The sequence below is a fragment of the Eumetopias jubatus genome, unplaced genomic scaffold (assembly GCF_037043125.1).
Source record: "Eumetopias jubatus isolate StellerSeaLion01/CBP00866 unplaced genomic scaffold, mEumJub1_p1.0 scaffold_12, whole genome shotgun sequence".
Classification (NCBI taxonomy): Eukaryota; Metazoa; Chordata; class Mammalia; order Carnivora; family Otariidae; genus Eumetopias; species Eumetopias jubatus.
The window spans coordinates 1,809,319-1,828,680 of NW_028274818.1; the positions used below are offsets into that span (position 1 = coordinate 1,809,319).

Here is a 19,362-nt window from a genome sequence, read left to right on the forward strand (position 1 = left end):
TTCTCCCCCTCCCTTTTCCCAATCCCCTCCACCGAGGAAGGGGTAGTGGGACACAGATGGGGGGGTAGACCGAGGGGGTCAGGATGCCTTAAGGGCCACCTCTGGCAAAACAAAAGTTTCTCGTAGCTGCTTCCAGACTGAAGGGTGTGTTGAGGTATCAGAGTTGTAACTCTAGTAAAATTTCCTGCCTGGCCCCCTCCCAACCTTTCCGGGACGGGGTGACCAGAGGCTCTGAAAGTGGCCCACCCCCCACCCCCCCACCCCCGCCACCGTCGCCTCCCCTCCCCCTCCCCATGGATCGAGTGAGTCTCTAAGCACCTTGCCCCCAGATCACTGATTTCCAAAAGGCCCCAGTGGAAAACAGATCCAGGGCGCCACCCCCCCCCCGCCCCCGCCCCGGGGAGGGAGCCAGGAGGCCGGGGCAGGGCTCTTAGGAGAATATTCGGATGGCTTGCGTGGCCGTGATGTGGCAGACGGGACACTCCGGGTCGGTCCTCTCGCAGATGCGCACTGCACACTCCATGCAGAACAGGTTGTGTCCGCAGGGCACGAGGGCGGCCGTCACCTCGCTCTCGAAGCACACCATGCAGTCCCGCCCGCCGCCGGGGCTCCGCAGGCCGCCCCCCAGTTTGGAGAAGCCCTGCAGCGGCTCTCCCGGCGGGCGTCTGGGCAGTCCGGCCAGCTCAGGCCCCGCCGAGGCAGCGGGAGAGCGGTGCGCCCCCGGTGGCGCGGCGCGGGCCTTGGCGGACGAGGACGACGACGAGGAGGCGGAGGAGAAGAGCACCGAGGTGGGCGCGGCGTTCTCCTGGCCCGCCCAGAGCGGGGGGCTGGTCTCGGCCACGCCGTAGTACACGTCCTGCTTGCCCACGCCGTAGCCCGGGAACAGGTAGCCGCCGTAGCCGAAGTCGCCGCCCTGCTCGCCCAGGCGCGGGGCCTCGAAGCCGGAGTCCACGGCGCACTCGCCGATGCACCCCAGGCTGTTCTGGCGGAAGGTGGAGAGCGGCTTGCAGCCGGGCGGGTGCACCCGCCAGGCCTCCGAGTAGCGGCTGTCCAGGCCGGCGTCGGGGCTCCCCGCCAGGAAGTCGTTCTCGTTGTTGTACTCGAGGATCTTGCCGGTGCGCACCGCGATGTGCGTCTCGATCTCCTCGCGCGCGCGCTCCACGTTCCCTGGCGCACCCGTGATCTCGAACACCGGGTCGCGGTCGCGGCTCGGCGTGATGATGTACGTGTTGGTCTGCTGCTGGATGCGCTTGATGGTTGCCCCCTTGGGGCCCACCACCAGCCCCACCACGCGGTAGGGCACCCGCACGCGGATGGTCACCTGGCCGGGCAGGGCAGGAGCCACGCCAAAGGCAGCGCCCGACTTGTTGCGCGAGGCGCGGATCATGGAGAAGTGCTCGGCCGCCGAGATGATTTCCCGTCGGGCTGTGGCCACGTCCTCCCGCCGCCCGGTCACCATGAACACGGGCTCCTCGCCGCGCACCGGTGTCTTGATGTACGTGTTGGTCTTGGCCCTCAGAGCCTTAATCTTGCAGCCTGGGATTGGGGGGGGGGGGGAGTGGAGAGAGAAGGAAACTCACAGGGCAAGGTCTGCGCTGGGGCCAGTCAGCTCCCGATCGCTACTCAGAGACGCCAGCCGCGGGAGCGAACGCACCCTGCCTCCAACAGTCCGCTCTCGGATCTCCCCAACGTCAACCACAGATTTCCAAATGTGCCAGCCTTTCGTCCGGTTCCATGCAGGCCCCTCCCAATTCAATCACTCCCTGAAACCAGAAAATAACCACTGACCCTCCCAGACAAGCTGCTAACCTCAAATCGACCAACTTCTCCCACCCATGCGTCCTTTCCTCAATTTCTCTACTGATTCCTGGCCACTCACACACTTCCAGATCACTTCATCACACACCCTTCCCTCCCACCGCGAAAGTCTTGTCACTGACCTTGAGCTTTCCACAGATCCCCAACGTACTCAGGAACCCCACAATCTACTCCTGACTTGAGCTCCATTCATTAGAAGTGTCCTCCAGTCTACTCAGGGACCACTGATACCCACATGCTGTATGATCTGTGATCCCCCCCATTAATGTCTCTCAGAGGGCCCCACATTCCCAGCAAGTTTGCAGCAACTAGCGGAGTGTGGGAGACCGGGAAGGGTCTGAGAATCAGAGTTTCAAGAGGGAAAGAAGACGTATGAAGATGCAAAGAATGATGTGTGAGGGCCAGCCCCTGACCCCATGGACACTCCGGCCACCCTGTCCGCTGGGGGCAGGAGAGCTGAGCCGGGCTGGGGACTGAGGAGGTGAGCGACCCGGACCCGTGCTCTGAAGCAGGAGTGGGTTACAGCTGGGAGACTGCAGGGAGAGGCAGGACGAGAAAGAAGAAAGCCCAGACAAAGAGAGACAAAGAGGGGGAAGGGGAAGAGAAAAGTCGGGGAGGCTGGCGCGGCCACAGCAGCTCTGAAGGCTACAGCCCTCCGACGGCCGACTGGCCAAGCCTCTCTCCTCCTCTCCCGAGTTCCCTCTCCCTGCCCCTAGCTTCACACACAGCCAGGCTCACCCGCTTTCTCGGGGTGCACATGCTGCATGTGTGAGTCTGCACACACATGGACCTCAGAGCCGTGATGCACTGTGTGCCTTTATCTAAACAATACTTGTGGTGCACACCCGGGTGCACACACGCGCGCGCGCGCGCACACACACACACACACACACACACACACACGGATGACCGGTGTTCGACCTTTCACACACCCCGCTCTCCCACCTCCATCAACCCCGGCCCTCAAAGGGCACATTCCTCTGCACACCCACAACTTTTGCCCCCAGGCACAGGCACACATGTTCACACCTCTCTCCGGGTACACGCTCCCTGTCCCCTTTCTCATCCCCCCACCACATGACCTCTTCCCCCCAAAACCAAGGCCAGCAGTCCTAGCTTTCTGACTCTGCCCCCAGCCCTCCAGCAACAGGCCTGAGGTGAGCTCATTGGCTTCCTCTCCTTCCTTCACTCCAGATGGCTTCTTCTCCAAACCCACCAGATTGGCAGGTGGGAGGATGCAGTGGGTTGGGGGCAGTGCTCCTCACCTTCAAGAGACCTCAGGAAGGAGAATTTGCTCCTCCCTTTTTGTCTTCAGACCTCTTGGCAGTTGAGAAGTCCTACCTGTTGTCAAGCCCACATCCTTGCTGCTTTAATGTCGGTAAATATTTGTCCCAAGTGTGAGGCACAGAGGGGTGAGGAACCATGATTCCTTCCCCTACAGCTCTCCACTCCCATGGCCTCTGCTAGGCACCTGGGGGCTGGCTCTTAAGTTCTGGGCCCATCAACTTAAGTGAGAGCTGGGTATCTTTGGGGGTTGGGGTTGGGGTTGGGGTGAGGCAGACAGGCTGGGGACAGGAAAGGAAGAAGGAAAGCTGGAGGCCCGGAGGCGCAGAATGGGTGGACCTCATCCTGGGGTTTGGAACCCTGGAGAAGCATCTCTGGAAGGGAAGACCGCAGGGCTTCACCTTTCTAGAGGTCAGAAAGAGGCGTGCTGGCGCTGCAGCAGGGGAGGGGGTTAGACAAGAGGGAGGACTTCCGTGTACTGAAGGACCAAGGGGAGGCTTCTCTTCTCTGAATAGAAGAAATGCCCCCACTTGTCTGAGAGACAGGCCCATCTGCTGAGAGGCAGAAGAATGACTCCATGAAATCCTGGGGCCTCCCAAGACCACCCCCACACCCAAGAAAAGATATCAGTGTCCCCACCCAATTCCAGGGCCCTGGGTCCCTAGTTTCTGGCAACAGGAGGAAATCCAACTTTTTGAACCAGAAATCTCAAGAGATGGAGCGCCCCAGGGGGATGAGGGCTGTGCAGGGGAGTGGCATCTTCCCCTCCTCCATTCTGGATCTCACGGCAAAATGCCCCCAACCCCCAAACACTTGGGACAGATGAGGTGGGGTGTGCTGTAGGGCTCCCCCCCCGCCCCCGCTCGCCTCCCCTCTTCCCCCGCCAGCAGCGGGCCTCCTCCCTCACTCCCGGGCCCGGAAGGCAGCTCTTCTATTGTTCCCCACGGTGGGACAGCTCCTCCCCTGCTCCTCCCCCACCCCACACCTCCCCAGCCCAGCCCCCTTGCAATTTCCAAATCCCGCCCCCCCCCCCGCTCCCCTTTGGGAAACCGGGAGAGGGAAGGGTCCCCAAGATCCCGTCTGCTCAATCTGGACCCTCACCAACACTCCCACCCCCGCCCACCCAGGGATGCTGGAGTGGAGGAGGGTGTGGTATCAGACACAGTACACCGGATTAATTCTACACCCCCCCCCAACAACACATCCAGACGCACGCCCTCCAACCAGATCTCCACGTGAAGGTTTCGCACCCCCAGCATGCCCCCTCCTGCCCTGCCCTACTCTCACACTACCAGAGACCCCTCTCCAGGCCTCTGGCCCCTGGCCGTGGCCAGCCCAGAACAAAAGCCTGAGAGGGAGGAGGACAGGTCCACGCCAGGACGTGGCACTTCGTTGGAGGCACCCCTTCCAAAACCCCAAAGATCATTCAACTTTGGTGTGTGGGTGACCACAGGACTCCCTCCTCCCAGCAGCCCCCCTCCCCACCTCTCCCCTGGGCTGGGACCCTCCCATGAGCCACACCCCCTTCCATTCCTGCACTCAGCCCAACAAAGAGACAGATACTCAGTCTGGCTTCCCGGGCCAGGTCTCCCCCAAAGTCTGTAACTCCAGCTGTAGGGGGTCCCAGGGGTGCCCCCTCCCCAACCTACTAGCAGATCCCGGAGCAGGGGCTTCTGAGTAACTCTTCGCACATTCCGCCAGTTTTCCTGGCTAGGAGTGGACATCCCCCTCGGACAGCCTCCCAGGATTGGGAGACCGATCCCCTCCCTTTTCCCTCTCTCTATGAGAGGGTATTTCTTTGTCTAAAGGCAGAGCCCTCGGGAAGGAAATATCTGAAGAACAGTCCCGACTGGGGGTAGCAGGGAACTTTGTGGCACTTGGAAATCGGGGTAGGGGGCGGGTCCCCCTTTGTGGGGAAGGGACAGGGCCAGAGGCGGGCAAGGAGAGAGGAAGTGAACTTTCCGTGCCGGGATGGGGTGCCCCCCACTCCAGTCCCTCTCCGCGGCCCCGGCGCCCGCTTACCTTGCCTGCCCACGATCTCGGCCACGTGCTCGGAGGTGGGCACGGGGACACACTCGGTGGTGTTGCTGCTGCCCTTCAGGCGCAGCTCGGCCTCTTTGTAGAGAGCGCAGAGCTTGGCGTCGCTGGCCCCTTTGGGGGCGGTGGGGGGCTGGGGCGTCTGCGCCGCGGGGGCCGCCGGCGGGGCGGCTGGGGGCGCCGCGGGCGGCGGCGGCGGGGCCGGCTGCGGGGGGGCGGCCGGCTGCGCGGGGGCGCCGCCCCCCCCACCTCCCCCGTCCTCGCCCGCCGTGGGGGCGGGGGGCTCCCCCAAACCCAGGAGGCAGAGTTGATCGAGAGCCAGCTGAAGGGCGCGCTCGTCTTCCAGCAGCCCTCGGTCCTTAGCGCTTCCCCCGAAACATCCTAGTTCCCCAAAGCCCCCATTTCTTTCCATTATTCCAGATACCACTAGACTAGGCATGGCGAAACAAAAGCTGGGGGAGAGAGGGAGAGAGGTGGTGGAAGGGAAAAGAGGAGAGAGGAGGGGAGGGGAGAGGAGGGGGGCGTGTGGGGAGGGGGGAACAAAGAACTGGGGAGGGGGGAAGAAAGCGAGATAGAAAGATAGACCCTCCCCCTAAGCCCCCCTCCCCAAACACCCTGTAACCCGATTCCCCTCGCCCCAGCCCCCGGGGTGGGGGTGGGGGGAAAGAGAAGCAAAACCGAGGAAGCAGCTCTCCTTTCCTCTCCGGGGGTGACGGGGGGCGGGGGGCTGCGGGATCTCTGCCCCCACCCCTCCCGCCTCGGACCCGGGCGGCTCTAGACCCCGCCGTCCAGACGCCCCCCTCAGGCTCCCGCACCGAGCCCCGGTCCGGGAGCGGCGCCCAGTGGCCCCCAGTCGAGCCCAGCCCCTTCCAGCGCTCAAACTCTTTTGTTTTAAATGAACTGGATGGAGCAGCATGGAACTGCGGGGGGGGGGGGGCCGCCGCGGGGGCGCCCGGGGCATGCCGGGAGTTGTAGTTTCCCGCCCTCGGGGGCGCGAGCTCGGGCTCCTAGCCCCGCGGAGGATGGGGACGTGCCTTCGGTCTCTAGCCCCGCTCGGAGGCAAAGCGGGGGGGCGGGGTGGAAGAAGAGGTCCCTAATTTCTCCAAGGGGCGGGCGCGGGGAGACGGAAACGGAGCGGGTTGGAAAAGGCTAACGGAGCGCCCCCTCCGCAGACGGGCTCCCGCCCCCACCCTACCCCACCCCACCCCACCCCACCCCACCCCACCCCACCCCACCCCACCCCACCCCACCCCACCCCACCGCCGTCCCGGCCGGCCCGAGGTCCCCCCTTTCTTATGGTAATGAGGGGGCGAGGGGGCGGGAGCGGCCTGGCCGGGTCGCCGCGGTCCCCTCCCCGGCCTCGCCCCCTCCCCGCGCGCTGCCTCCCCGCCCCTCCCTCCCCCGGAGTCGTCCCGGCTGCGGGCCGCGGGGACAGCCTCCCCGCAGAGCAGACAAAGCCCGCAGCGCGATGCGGGCGCCGCCGGGCCGTGCACGCGGTGGAGGCCAGGATGAGCTGCGGGGCTGGAGGGCGGGACCCCCTGGCAAAAGACGGGGTCCGCTCCCCACCGAGCGGCCAGGCCGCCCCCCATGCCCTCCCGCCCCCCAGTCTCGGAGATCTGAGAGGCACCGACTGGGAGGTGAGTTAGTTCTCGTCCTTCCGAGCGGCAGAGGGGAGCTGGCGGGCTGTGGAGGTTGGGCGTGTGGAGGGAGAGGGAGGAAGCGGAGGGCAGGGAGCGGGGAGGCAGGGGGAGTCTTAAAGGCAAGATAGGACTTAACAGTTTCGGGGGAGAACCCCGAGCTCAGGGCACGACAGAAGGAGAGAGGAGAGACGGGGTCGACTCGGGCCCCAAACTTCCTTCAGGCCCGGGCCCCGCAGACGGCTGGGGGTGGGGGGGGGGGGTTGTCTGTTCTCTGGCCTCCACCGTCATTCCCCTTGGCCTCACCCACCTCTCCCCCCACTGAAAACCCGTTAATGCAGCTCCTTTGACTCTGGACATTGGGTGAAAGTAAAAGTAAGTTTTTAAGGCGTGAGTTGGGCAGTTGGGTGTTTCTAGAGGGAGTTCGGGGAAGTCGGAGTGTAATGAGCCTCCTCTCCTCCCCTTCCCCCGGCACCTCCAGCCTTTCCTTCGTCACCCTTTTTGTGCCCGGGTCTTTCCCAAGACCAGAGAGGATGGTACTGCAGCTCCAGGCCTCTGGGTTGGGCTTTGAGAAGAACTTCCCAAAATAATTGTATAAGAATGGGTGGGTGAGCTGCTGTGGCCAGGTGTCCTTTTCTGGAGTGCCTCGGAAACCAAACACCTGACCTGGTTTGTGAGGTAAAGTCCTGCTTGGAGGTGGGCAGCAGAGGGGGTGGCCTCACAGAGCCCGCACCTGTGAGGCCGCGAAGGCTGAGTGGCAAAGCCCAGCTCACTAAGTCGGTGTTTGGAAAGAGTGGGTTTGAGCCCCGATGGGAGGGTGGGGGCCTCAGGAGGGGTTGGCACACTGCAGGGCTGCTGCTCAGCAGAAGGTCTAGGGGAGGGGAGCCCCGGCGAGGAACCCGTGGGGGGCCCCAGAGTGGGGCAGGGGTGCCCCCTGGATGGAGGAGTCCATGTAACATTAACAAGCTTTGTGGCTTGAGTGGGAGAGGGGGTGGAGAGGTGGGCTCTTGTCCCCCGTCTTCTGCCCCAGGAACACGGACTGGGGGGCACCTGTGCCACTGGGGCCTGGGGGCTCTTGCAGGGGGAGGCTCCTACTCTGTGGCCCAGGTGGCTAGTTTTCACCTTAAGAAAAGTAGCACACAGTTGCATAGGACTTACTGTGAGCCAGGCGTTCTTGTCACCAGCTGGTCTTAGCCTCCTGTCCCCACCAGAATGAGATTCCCCCTTGACACCCACCCCTGAATTTGCCCTGCTTCCCCTTTCCTCCCCACTAAGCTAATTAAAGCAGGAGGTTAATGACCAAAGGAGCCTTGGGGATTTGGCCAGGGTGGAAAACAAAGGGCAGAAACAAGTGTGAGTGAGTGGGGAGGGGGACAGCAGCTGCATGGGAAGGGGGAGGTTAAGAAATAGGACAGCGAGGCCGAGGTCCCTGCTGGACCCACCTCCCAGACCCAACAAAGACAAATCAGCCCCCTGGGTGTGTTCATGCACCATGTCCATGCTTGGGGTCCCGCTAGGGCTCCAAATGCCCAAGCTGGGAGAGGCGAGCGTGAAGGTGTGCACCTGGAGGGCGGGCTGGGGGTGTGTGGGTGCACTCGGGTCTGTGGCAGCGGCATGCACGCTTGTGTATATGCCTGCAGAGCGTATGGGCCATGTCCCCCCAGGGTGGGGACTGCCAGACTGCCCAGGTGGCAGAGGAGCCCAGGAGCGGGCGCTTAGGGAGCCAGGCTCCGTGGGACGGGGTTTCCATGAGTCCTTCCCTGCCTCCCCCCGGAGGCTGCTGGCCTCCTTTGTTCAGGGGATCCCTTCCTCCGCTGACACTCGTGTTGGCCAAGCTAGGTTCCTGCCCACGGGCCCTCCTCTTCCTCCCTCCACCTGCCTGCCCGATCCGGAATTAAGGCCGAGGGCCTGACTTACGCAGTTTTGCTGGGAAAGAGATGGCTGTGCCCACCCCACGCCACCCCTCACTGTCTGCCTTGCGACCAGAAAGGTGTGTGGGTGGCATATCTCTCCACTTCAGGACCGTGGGGGACGGGACTGTCTTTCCTTTGTCATCCTCCTCCACCCCAGCCTCCCGGTGCCGAGCACACAGCCCTGCCCAGAGCTGAAGCTCAGTAAGGGCGTGTTGACTTAGCTGCACAGGCGATGCTTCATGCTGTCTGAGACAGAAGCAGGCCTCTGGGGGCACACATGCTGCTTGCTGGTTCTTACCCTCGGGCAATGATTTCCTGCTGAGCCTCGACTTCCTCATCTCTGAAATGGAAAACTAAGTCGCTAGCACAGTGCCTGTCTCCTCTTAGGCCTTCAGTCAGTGTTAGTGCTCTGGCCCTGGTTGCTCTCTCCTTGCAGGACTTTAGCTAAATTGTGGCCCTCGATAATTCATTTCCATTCATTCATTGTCTCAGGCACTGGAGGAGACCCCGACCCACCATGGGTCACTTGAAGCCAGTTCTAGATCTGGCCGTGCAGGGAAAAGACGATCCCAAACAACTAGCACGGAATTCCAAAAATAATTCCTGTTGAGGACTGGAATGCAGGCAAACTCTGTCTGTCTGGCGTGTGAGTGCACACGCGGGCCAGCCTCCGAGCCTCAGGCCCAAGGAACAAAGGACCCCGTGGAGTTGTTGCATCGGCTCTATGTGCAGTGCGTGTGTACGTGCAGGTGTATCTGTGTGCAAGTGCGCGTGTCTGCCTGTCCACACGGGCGTGAACACAGAACACAGCGTTCGTGTGGAGGCTGCAGGACAAGAACAGGGTGGGTGACCCGGACCGTGCTTGTGTGTGTGTGGAGCTGTGCACCTTCTCTTTTCTGAGCAAACCTTTTATCATCATCTATGCAAGTACCAAGGGAGGGGGCACACACCTAGCGCAGACCCCCTAGGGAGGGAGGGGACACAGGACGCTGTCACCAAAGCTGCCCCACAGCGCTGGCTGGCCCTAACGGAGGGCATCCTAGCGTGGGCATCCTAGCGTCTCCCCTCCGCTCCATCTGTCCAAGGCGGCGGGGCCTCCTCTCCTATGTGTTACAGGGTCTCCCTTTTCTCGTCTGAGTACCCCTCCCTAGGGGAAGTCCACTCAGCTATCTAAACACCGTGTTTCCTGCCCAGAGTGCAGCCGGTTTGCTCTCCGTTGCTGAAACACACGAACTCATTAATTTCAGTCAATGAGAACGTATTAAGTAAAATTCTGTAGGACACACAAAAGAAATATCAGATTTGATCTCTGTCCTCAGGAAGACACAGAAACTAGCCTATGTGACCCAGAGAATGTGGCCAAATAGGATTAGGCGTGAGGGCAAAACGGTCGGTGGGACTTGGAGGCTACAGAGATGCAGGAGCGAGGAGGCCGCTACAGATCCTCCCACTGTTGTGGACCCGTCACCAAGGGGTCTGAAGCCTGGTCTGAGGTTTGGACCTGGACAGACGCCTCTGCCCTTCCCCTGGGCCCACTCCAGCACCCCACCCCCAGCGGGTCCCCATGCACTCTCTCATTTCCCTCGGGAGAGCAGCTCAGAGGGGCTGGGGTGGAGCCAGGGTCCCCCAGGACAGCTGGCTGACAGGGCCCCTCTGGGACTCAGGGCTGGACCCTGGCGTCCGGGAGGCGGGTGATACCGGAGCTGTGACAGTTGGTCCCCAGATTCCTCACCCAGTGGCGCCAGCTCTGGTTTCGGGCTGGGGAGGGGGAGGGGCACCTGGTGCCAGCCCGGGCCGGGTGCTCTCTTGGGGCAGGGAGGTGGAGGCCGTAAACATGCCCTTGCTAGGTTATCGAGGAGGGACTTTTCCAGCACCCTCTCCATGCCAGGCACAGAGCTAGAGACCAAAGGGGACACTGACGTGTAAGACACAGCCCAGCACAGGTGAATTAGCAGATGCAAACCACGTGCTGGTTGCAGAGAATGTCATTGGTGGAACAGAATTTGAATGAATGAATGAATGAATGGGCTTCGAACACGTTCATCAGTTACCTAATGGCCTCATTTTACAGAGAAGGAGGACCCAGGTCCTGTGACTCTCTTATGCTTTCTGTTCCATCATGCGGTCTTTTTTAGGAAAGGGAAGAGGAAGTCAGAGACAGGGGTGGAAAAGGACTCGCCATTTCCTGAGTGCCTGTTGACCGCCAGGCTCTCTTGTTGGCCTTTACAGACGTGATCTCATTTCATCCTCTTCACAACTCCGTGAGGCCGGAAATGCCACCTCTGCCTCACATTAGGGACCTATGGCTCAGAGAGGTTAAGGAACTAGCTCAGGTCACACAGCTGGTAAGCAGACCCTCCGGTGTTGGGAGCTAGATCAATCGGACCGCCTAGCTTAGGACCCCAGAGGGAAAACGGTGACACCCAGCGAGCGCCTAGAGGCAGGGAGTGATCCCTGAAGCTGGAGCAGTTTGGAGAGGCTTCTGGGATGGAGTGCATCTGGAGTCCCTGAAGGATGAGTGAGGTTACTGCGAAGGGAGAGGACTGGAGGGACCACTGGAGGTTGGTGCCAGAGGTGCCCAGGGAGGCCTGCTGGTGCGGCAGGTGGTCAGCTGGCCTGGATCCTGAGGAGCGGGGCTCAGGTGGAGGACCAGCGTCTTTGAGCCTCGACCACGAGGTGGCGCTGCAGGCCGACTGCTGGGAGCGGCTCCAGTCCAGACTGGACACTAGGGCCCAGATGTTTCTTCCCCGCCTGCCAGGGCTCCATGCCCAGCCCTGCCTCCTCAGGGGTCACCTGGAGCTTCCACCTCGCCCTTTGCGGGCAGGGCACCGATGCGCGGGAGACCCGTCTGTTCCTGACTCCAGGTGAAAACCCCGGTGGCTGAGGCTGGGCATGCCCGTGGTCACACCAGCTGCCCCGGTCATCCTGAGTCCCCTCCAGTTGCTTAAAACTGGCTACGTGTCCAGCTGCCCTCCCGAGTCCCTGGGAGACACTGTTCAAGAGACAGGCTAAGGAAACCGACATTTGACTACAACTGACCTGGGTCTGAAGGGGAGTGACGGTAGTAAGACGTACCCAATAAGGAGTTAACTGTTTCTATCCAGTTAATCTATGCTGAACACTTGCTGTGTCAGGCACTGTTGTAGGCTCTAGAGATACAGCACTGAACAGGGCAGGTGACGATACTCCCGTGGAGCTGGTATTCTGGGGGGGTGGGGACACAGGCCGTAGACGGGGACACCCTGTAAGTTCCGGTGGTGGTGGTCGCTGTGAAGACAAAGAAAGCCGGATGTGGGGTAGAAAGGTGTGAGGTGGTGCGCCCTTCCCCCGCCCCCATCCTCTGCCCACGTCCTCCAGCCTTCCCCCAGCAGCCCCCAAGGGGGAAACAGGAGCCCTGGGCTGGGCGGACTGGGTCTGCCACCGCAGCCCGGACCTGCTCCTCCCTGAGCTCCCTGTTTCCGGTAGATGGCATCCCACCCACCTGGTGGTTCAAGCCAGGAATCTGGAATCGGCATGATTCCTGCCTTCCCCTAACTTCCTCCCACCCAGCCCATCAGCCAGACCTCCCGGCTACACCTCTGGACACTTCCCAAACCCATCGGCTTCCTGCCCCTGCTGCTACCCTCCTGGTGAAGCTGGCAGCGTCCCCGGCCTGCAGCCGCCTCCACTCCTGTCTCCTCTCCCCACAGCTCCATTCCGCACCGTGGCCAGAGAGGTCGTTTTAAAAACGAATCGGATCATGAAACTCCCCTTCTTAAAACCCTGCATTAGCTCCCCACTGCCATTAGATTGGAGACCAAACTCCTCCGTGTGGTTTAGAATGCCCTTCCGCTCTGGCCCTGCCCACCTGTCCCGCTGGCTCTGCCCTCCCGCCTCTTCTCCGCTCCAGCCACCCGGGCCTTCCTTCAGGGCTTCGAGCACACCCTGTCCTGCTCAGCATCCAGCTGCGGCCTGCGCTGCCCCATCTGCGGCTCCCTGGCCCTTCGCCTGCCTACCGCTGGTTCATGTCGCAGGACTCAACCTCAGTGTCAGTTTCCCTGGGAAATCTCCCTTACACTACCCTGTGTTATAACCGTCTGTTTACGTTTCTGTCTCCGCAGTCCACTGGGCGCTCCTTGAGCACAGGGACTGGATCTAGCCCACTCGGGCTTCCCCAGCTCCAGGCCCAGCGCCCGGCACACAGGAGGTGCCCGGTCAGTGTCTGCTGTTGGAAGCTGGGCATGCTCATTCATACGCCCCGCCAGCCCGCCAACCCCACCAAATATTCAACTTGTCCCTCTGCTTTTCCATCTCACCTGCCACTCTCCACACCCAGCTCCATCTCTCTCCTCCCCTCACCAGCCCCACACTGGGGCCCTCACAGCCCTCCCTCCCTGGTCTCCAAAGGGGTGCTGTCTGCCTGGGCTTGGCACGGACTCTCGCCGCTCCTGCTCTCTGGCACCTGGTCCGGAGCTCAGGCACAGCAGAAACGCAGGAATGCGCTGACCGCTGTGACCTCTGGCCCAGAAGGGACCTCTATGCCGTAACCGCCCTCGGTCACTCGCACACAGTAGCCATGAGAGTGCCAGGTGCCCATGGGTCCTGTGCTTCTGCCAGGCCCTGTCCAGCCCCTGCGCCCTTGTGGCTGCTATTCTCTGTGCCTCGAGCGCTGTTTCCCCGACTCGCCCTTCAGAGCCGAGCTCAGGAGCCGTGTCCTCTAGGACATCTTCCTGCCCATGCTGACCACACCGGTGGACCCCTCCTTCAGCACCTGGTCAGCGTGGAGCTCTGTCAAAGCCTGTTTACGTGTTCTGGGGGCTGCAGAGCCTGAACCCCCAGGCCGGGATGTGTCTCTCCAAAGCAGGGGAGGCACCCGGTAAAGGTTTGTTGAGTGAATGACTGAGTGAATGAAAGGAAGAACATTACTTTATGATACTGAACAAGTCAGCCTCTATCGTTGGGCCTCAGTTTCCTTTTCTGTAAAGTGGGGGCAGGAGAGCGTAGAAGGATGAGGTGCTCATTCATGTTTACCAAAGCCCGGGTTTGTGGCAACTGCCGGTTCCCACGGTGTAAGGTCCGTCGCCGCGGCTGACTTCGGTGTGGACGGTGGGCTAGTGGGGCCAAGCCACCTGCAGCTCAGCACCTCAGGCGACGGGCTTCGGGCCCGGTGCCTCCACAGCACTCTCTAGCTCCAGCGTCCTTGCACAAGGGCCCCTGTCAGGAGCCCGGGGGTGCTCAGACTGCTCCCCACTCTCACTGGATCCCCAGCACCCCCGGTCACCTCTTGTGTCCAGCCCAAGGTGTGGACAGTGGCCCCCAGCCCCCAGCCTTCGCAGACCCCTCCGGGCCAGGCCCTGACAGCAGACTACTCTGCTGTCCCCGGGCTTCTGTGCCCCCTCCTTCCCACCCGCACTGACCGGGGCTGCTGCCACTTGGGCACTGTGTCCAGTCTCAGTTTTTCTCTTGTGTGACCCCTGACCTCTGACCCTGCCGGTCCCGTCCACCTTCTCCAAACTCTTTACTCCCTCCTTGGCTGCTCCTTTTCCGGCTCTCCTCCAGTGTCACAGCCGGAGGCTCCCATGGGGCCGTCCCCTCCTCTGTCACACACTTCTGTTGCGGCGGAAGCCAGGCGTGGCTGTCCTCCAGCCTGGGCGGCGGGCGGTGCTGCTTCCTACCACCTGCCGGCCCCCTGCAAATTCCTTCTCTCTCTGAACCTGTTTCGCCATCTATAAAATGAAGATAATAGCCGCAATTACCTGTCGGGATTGTTGTGTGATCAGTGGGAAGAGGCGTGTAAACTCACAGGCGCCGGTGCACACAGCAAGTGCTTAATAAGTGTTCGACTCACCTCCGTCTTCCCTTCCTCCGGGAGGCCTGCTCCAGAGTTGCGGGCTGGCTGCGGTGCTGGTTCCCTGGCCCCTGGCATCCTGAGCTGCCCGCCCCCCCCCCTCGCAGTTTCGCCGCTTGCTCTGCGAGGGCCCCAGCCCTTTGGGGCACAGGTGCAGAATACACGCGCGGGAGCGGACGGAGGAGGCGGGACTGGCCGCCCTGAGAGGGAGGACTAGCCCCACCCCCCCAGCAGGGGCCCGCCCACCAGTCGCGAGGCCAGCAGGTGGCGCCAGCGCCCACGGGGCTCGGCCCCTGGCCACCTCCCTGCCCCGGCAGAAGTGCCCGCTGGGAGGGGCGGACGGGTCCTCAGGCTGACTGGCAGGGACGGATGTTTCCATAGGGGTGCCCAGCCTAACTTGGCGGGAAGGGAGTGAGGGCTGCTGGGGAAGGGGCCTGGCTGAGGGGCTCGGGGCGCAGAGCTTGGAGCGGCCGTGAAACAGGAGGCCATTCAGTGAGTCAGAAGCTGAGATCCAGGAACCAGGCCCGCCGTGGGGGACAATGTGGTGAAATCAATCAGTGAGAGGGCGGGGAGGCCCGGTTTCTAGGGCAATGAGTGTTTGTGGCAAGCTGGGGACTCCTGGGTCCCCAGACCTGTGAGCAGTGATTCACCGCAGGAAGGGGAAGGTTTCGGAAGCACTGGGTGCTGCAGTGGCCCGGATGCCCTGCGGCTCCTTCTCAGTGCTCAGCACACGCTGCCCCGAGAGCCGAGTGCTCCCCCGGGAGCCGCAGCCTCTGCCGGCCGCCCGGTGGCGACCTGAGCACGCCCCCGGCCCCCCGACAAGGGGCAGGCCCCCTGCTCCTCACTGCACTTGCACAAGGCCCTCTGGGATTACTGCTACTCCATTTTCCAGAAAAGGCGACAGTCGCTCTGGCCAGGACGGTACGAGCAGGACGTGAGTGGCAGGGCCAGGCCTGGAACCCAGGCGAGACCCAGGAGGCAGAAAGAGAAGAACAGGGGTGTGGAAGCCAGGGTGCGGCCAAGACCCCGGACCAGATGGGAAGGGGCCTTCCACCGCCCTCGGCCTCCCTGCCTGCCCTGCCCCACGTGAGCCCAGCACGGACAAGGACGGCGGCTGGCGCCGTGCCTGCTGTGGGCCGGAGACTGGGCCTCAGCCTCCCTCCCTCTCCTCCAAGCCCAAGAAAGCAGTCCAGCCGCATTCCCCATCACTCTCCCTGTCCCCTGGTCCTGGGGGCAGGAGAGTGTGTGTTGGGGGGGTCGTCATATCTGCCCCTCATTCCCCACTCTCGGCCCCTGCTAGAGCCTGGGAGTTCCCGTCTCTCTGCTGCTGGCAGCACAGTTTTGTTCTTTTTTTTTTTTTTTAATTTTTTTACCTCGTTTCTCCATAACTTCTTAGGATTATTATTTTTTTTTTACAGATTTATTTATTTATTTTGAGAGAGTGAGAATGAGAGAGAGAGAGACAGAGCACATGAGGGGGGGAGGGTTAGAGGGAGAAGCAGGCTCCCCGCTGAGCAGGGAGCCCGATGCAGGACTCGATCCCGGGACTCCAGGATCATGACCCGAGCCGAAGGCAGTCGCTTAACCGACTGAGCCACCTAGGCGCCCATCACAGTTTTGTTCTTGATAAGCCATGGGGCCCCCACAAATTCAGTATGAAGGGGGTATCCCCTCCCACCCCCAGGCCCTTGGTGATGGCACGCAAGAGGGAAACCCAGCCCATCTCTTCCCCTGCAGCGGAAGGGACAGATGTGGGAAGGGCTTTGGGACTCTTCCAATCCAGGCCTCCTCTCATCTTGCACGAAGAAAACCGAAGCCCGTAGAAGGAGAGCAAGTTTTCCGAGGTCGCAGAGTGAATTAGTGGAAGAGAAAACTAGATCCCCTAACACCTGACTCTACATTCTGTGATCCCAGGAAGAATATTCTTGAATTTGGCACTGGGTTCTCAGAACGGAGTCGGGTGGATGAATGAACAGAGGGAGAGAGCAGATGAGCTGGGATAACCGAGTGTGGTGTAGCACGTGGGAAGAATGTGCACAATTCATGCCCCACCTGTCTACCATGTGACCTCAGGAATGGTGGAGGTGAGATCATCAGAAAGACCACATTTGTCAGGGGTGGTCAGGGGTGTCAACATCTGGGGTCAATGAGGACTGTGTGATCTCAGGCACATCACTCACCCTCTCTGAGCCCCAGAGCTAACCCACCTCCAGGGTTGCAGGGAGGATGGATAAGAGGGCAGGCAAGTGCATATGAATTACAGGGTGACACGAATGTTCTTGGCTGCCAGAGAAGGCAAGTCATGTCCTGTGGGCCTGGGAAACAGAGCTGCCCTGCGGTGCAGAGGTCAGGGAGAAGCCAGGTGCTGATCCTTGACCCTCGGGAGAGCAAGGAAGAAGTATGAATTTTTGCTGTGTTCCATAGGAACAGCAATCCCCTCCCTTGGGGATGAGGGTGGGTGGACAGCAGGTTGCTGCAGACCCCGGGGGGTGCCCAGAGGCTGTGGGAAGCTGAGCACTAATTAGCTCTCCCTCCCTAATTGGACTTAATTGCCTCCTTGTGATCAGCAATTAGGAGGCTGCATCGCTTAGCACAGGGAGGGTGACACCTCAGCAGGGATTGGTCAGGGCTCCCCTTCTGGAAGGGAGGGCGGCAGGCGGCCCCCTAGGGAAGTTGCCCCATGCCAGCCCCTTCTGCCCCTGTGAGCCTAGGGCCAGGAGCTTCAGGGTCTCTCATCTGGACTGTGGCTTCTCTGGCCTGTTTCCCCGCTCTCAGGGGCTGTCTGATTTTTCTGCCCAGAGGAGACGTGGGATCTGGGCCTGGACCCACCCCTGGCTCCTGTGCAACTTTGGGGTGGACAGCTATGGGGTCAAGGTTGGAGGTATGGGCTTGGAAGCCAGGTCTCTGGAGTTTGAATTCTAGCTCCACCACTTACCATGTGACCTTGGACCCATTGTACTTTGTTTTCTGACCTTGAAAATGGAGCTGATGGGGCGCCTGGCTGGCAAGTCGGTAGAGTATGCAACTCTTGATCTCGGGTCCTGAGTTCAAGCCCCACTCTGGGTGTAGAGATTACTTAAAAATAAAGTCTTTTTATTTTTTAGTTTTTTATTTGAAAAAAAGATTTAATTTATTTGAGAGAGAGCGCACAAGCCGGGGGGTGTGGTGGTGGAGGGGCAGAGGGGGAGGGAGAAGCAGGCTCCCCGCTGAGCAGGGAGCCCGATGCGGGGCTCCGTTCCAGGACCCCGGGATCATGACCCGAGCTGAAGTCAGACACTTAACTGACTGAGCCACCCAGGCGCCCCCAAAAGAAAATCTTTAGAAAATAGAATAAAATAAAATAAAATGGAGCTGATAATAACCATCCCTCCCTCGAAGGATAACTCTGAGGAGCGGGTGGAGAGCGGACCCGTGCCGCTTAGAGCAGGGCCTGGTGCTGCGAGCACTCGGTGTTAGCCGTTGTTATAATACCCCCACTCCAGACCTCAGCTTCCTCAGCTGTAAGATGGCAGACTAAAAATGCCTGGGTCCCACCCCGGACCAAGCACGGAATCAAAATATCTGAGACTTTGGGCTTGGTGGTTTTGAAAGCCCCGTCTCCCGAGTGATTGTGACGCCCAGTGAGGCTTGAGACCACTGGATGGAAGGGTCCCTCCCAGTCCTGACCCCTGAACACTCTAAAGCACATGCCCCGAGGCCCCCTGCCCGGCAGCAGCACAGGACCCGGCAGCTGCCTGGCCCTGGGTCACCACCGTGCGCCCTGGGAAGCAGGTCCCTCCCTCTCCCTTGCACAGAGTCCTCCATAAACTGAGAATAATGACCCCGCTGTGTTCACCTCCAAGGGCTGCCTGGGGATAATGTTTCACTGGTGATAGAGCTCACTATAAAGGCAGGCAGTTATATTGTTCCTTCCGCAATACACACGTATTGAGGGCCTAGCGTGTACCCCATGTCCTTTAAGAGGTGACTGCTGAATTATTAGCTCTTGGAGAGATGGGGCTGAGCCGTCAGACAAGTCAGGTTCTTGGGCCCACTTCTTTGGTTAGCTCCAGCTTGGAATCAAAGTAGCCAACGAATGGAAAGAAGCTAGGGCGGGCCCTGACACCGCGAGCGCTCTGTAAACGGGAGCCCAGAGCCACGGGGCTGGGTGCGGAGGCGGCCTAGCTAGCCAGCTGCCCAGCCAGAGCTCCTCCGAAGGCAGGCGTGAGGGTGCGTGGTGGAGAGTGGGTGTGTGGAAAAAGCAGAGAGGCTGAGCACTTTGAGGGAGCTGGTTCAGGAGTTGCTCGGCTCAACTGTGGGTGGAGCCCTGGCCTGGCCAGCGCTCCAGGCACTGTGCGTGCGTGCGTGCGTGCGTGCGTGCGTGGGTGTGGGTGTGCCTGTGGGGGGGGACGGGGGACCCATACAGCTTCCCCTCAAGGAGGTCCCCTAATCAGGGGCAGAGACAGGCGCCCACGGACTGTGGCACTCTGTGTGACAAGAGATGCTGGGGGGGGGGCGCCTGGGTGGCTCAGTTGGTTGAACGACTGCCTTCGGCCCAGGTCATGATCCCGGAGTCCCGGGATCGAGTCCCGCATCGGGCTCCCTGCTCGGCGGGGAGTCTGCTTCTCCCTCTGGCCCTCCCCCCCTCTCATGTACTCTCTCTCTCTCTCTCTCTCATTCTCGCTCTCTCAAATAAATAAATAAATAAATCTTTAAAAAAAAAAAGAGAGAGAGAGAGATGCTGGGGCCTTAGCGGGGACACCCAGCCCAGCCTCAGCAGTACTTTCAGCTGCGCCGGGAGGATGAGGAGGGGTTGGTCAGAGGGCTAAGCATGTGCCACGTTCAGGCAGATTAGTCTAGAAGCACA

General features: G+C 61.1%; 1 protein-coding gene across 1 annotated transcript; it reads right to left on the reverse strand.

The window, feature by feature from the left end:
• Positions 1 to 430: 430 nt before the first annotated feature.
• Positions 431 to 6,055, reverse strand: MEX3A (mex-3 RNA binding family member A). Its single transcript, XM_088017026.1, has 2 exons — positions 5,125 to 6,055; positions 431 to 1,536 (listed from the first exon to the last, which is right to left on the reverse strand). The coding sequence occupies exons 1-2, from the start codon at positions 5,576 to 5,578 to the stop codon at positions 431 to 433; spliced, it is 1,560 nt and encodes a 519-aa protein (XP_087873152.1). The 5' UTR covers positions 5,579 to 6,055.
• Between the last annotated feature and the right edge of the window lie 13,307 nt (positions 6,056 to 19,362).

Coding starts and splice junctions, on each gene's coding strand:
- MEX3A (XM_088017026.1), bottom strand. CDS start 5,578: ATGCCTAGTCTAGTGGTATCTGGAATAATGGAAAGAAATGGGGGCTTT. Junction 1,537..5,124: donor CGAGATCGTGGGCAGGCAAG/GTAAGCGGGCGC, acceptor CCCCAATCCCAG/GCTGCAAGATTAAGGCTCTG.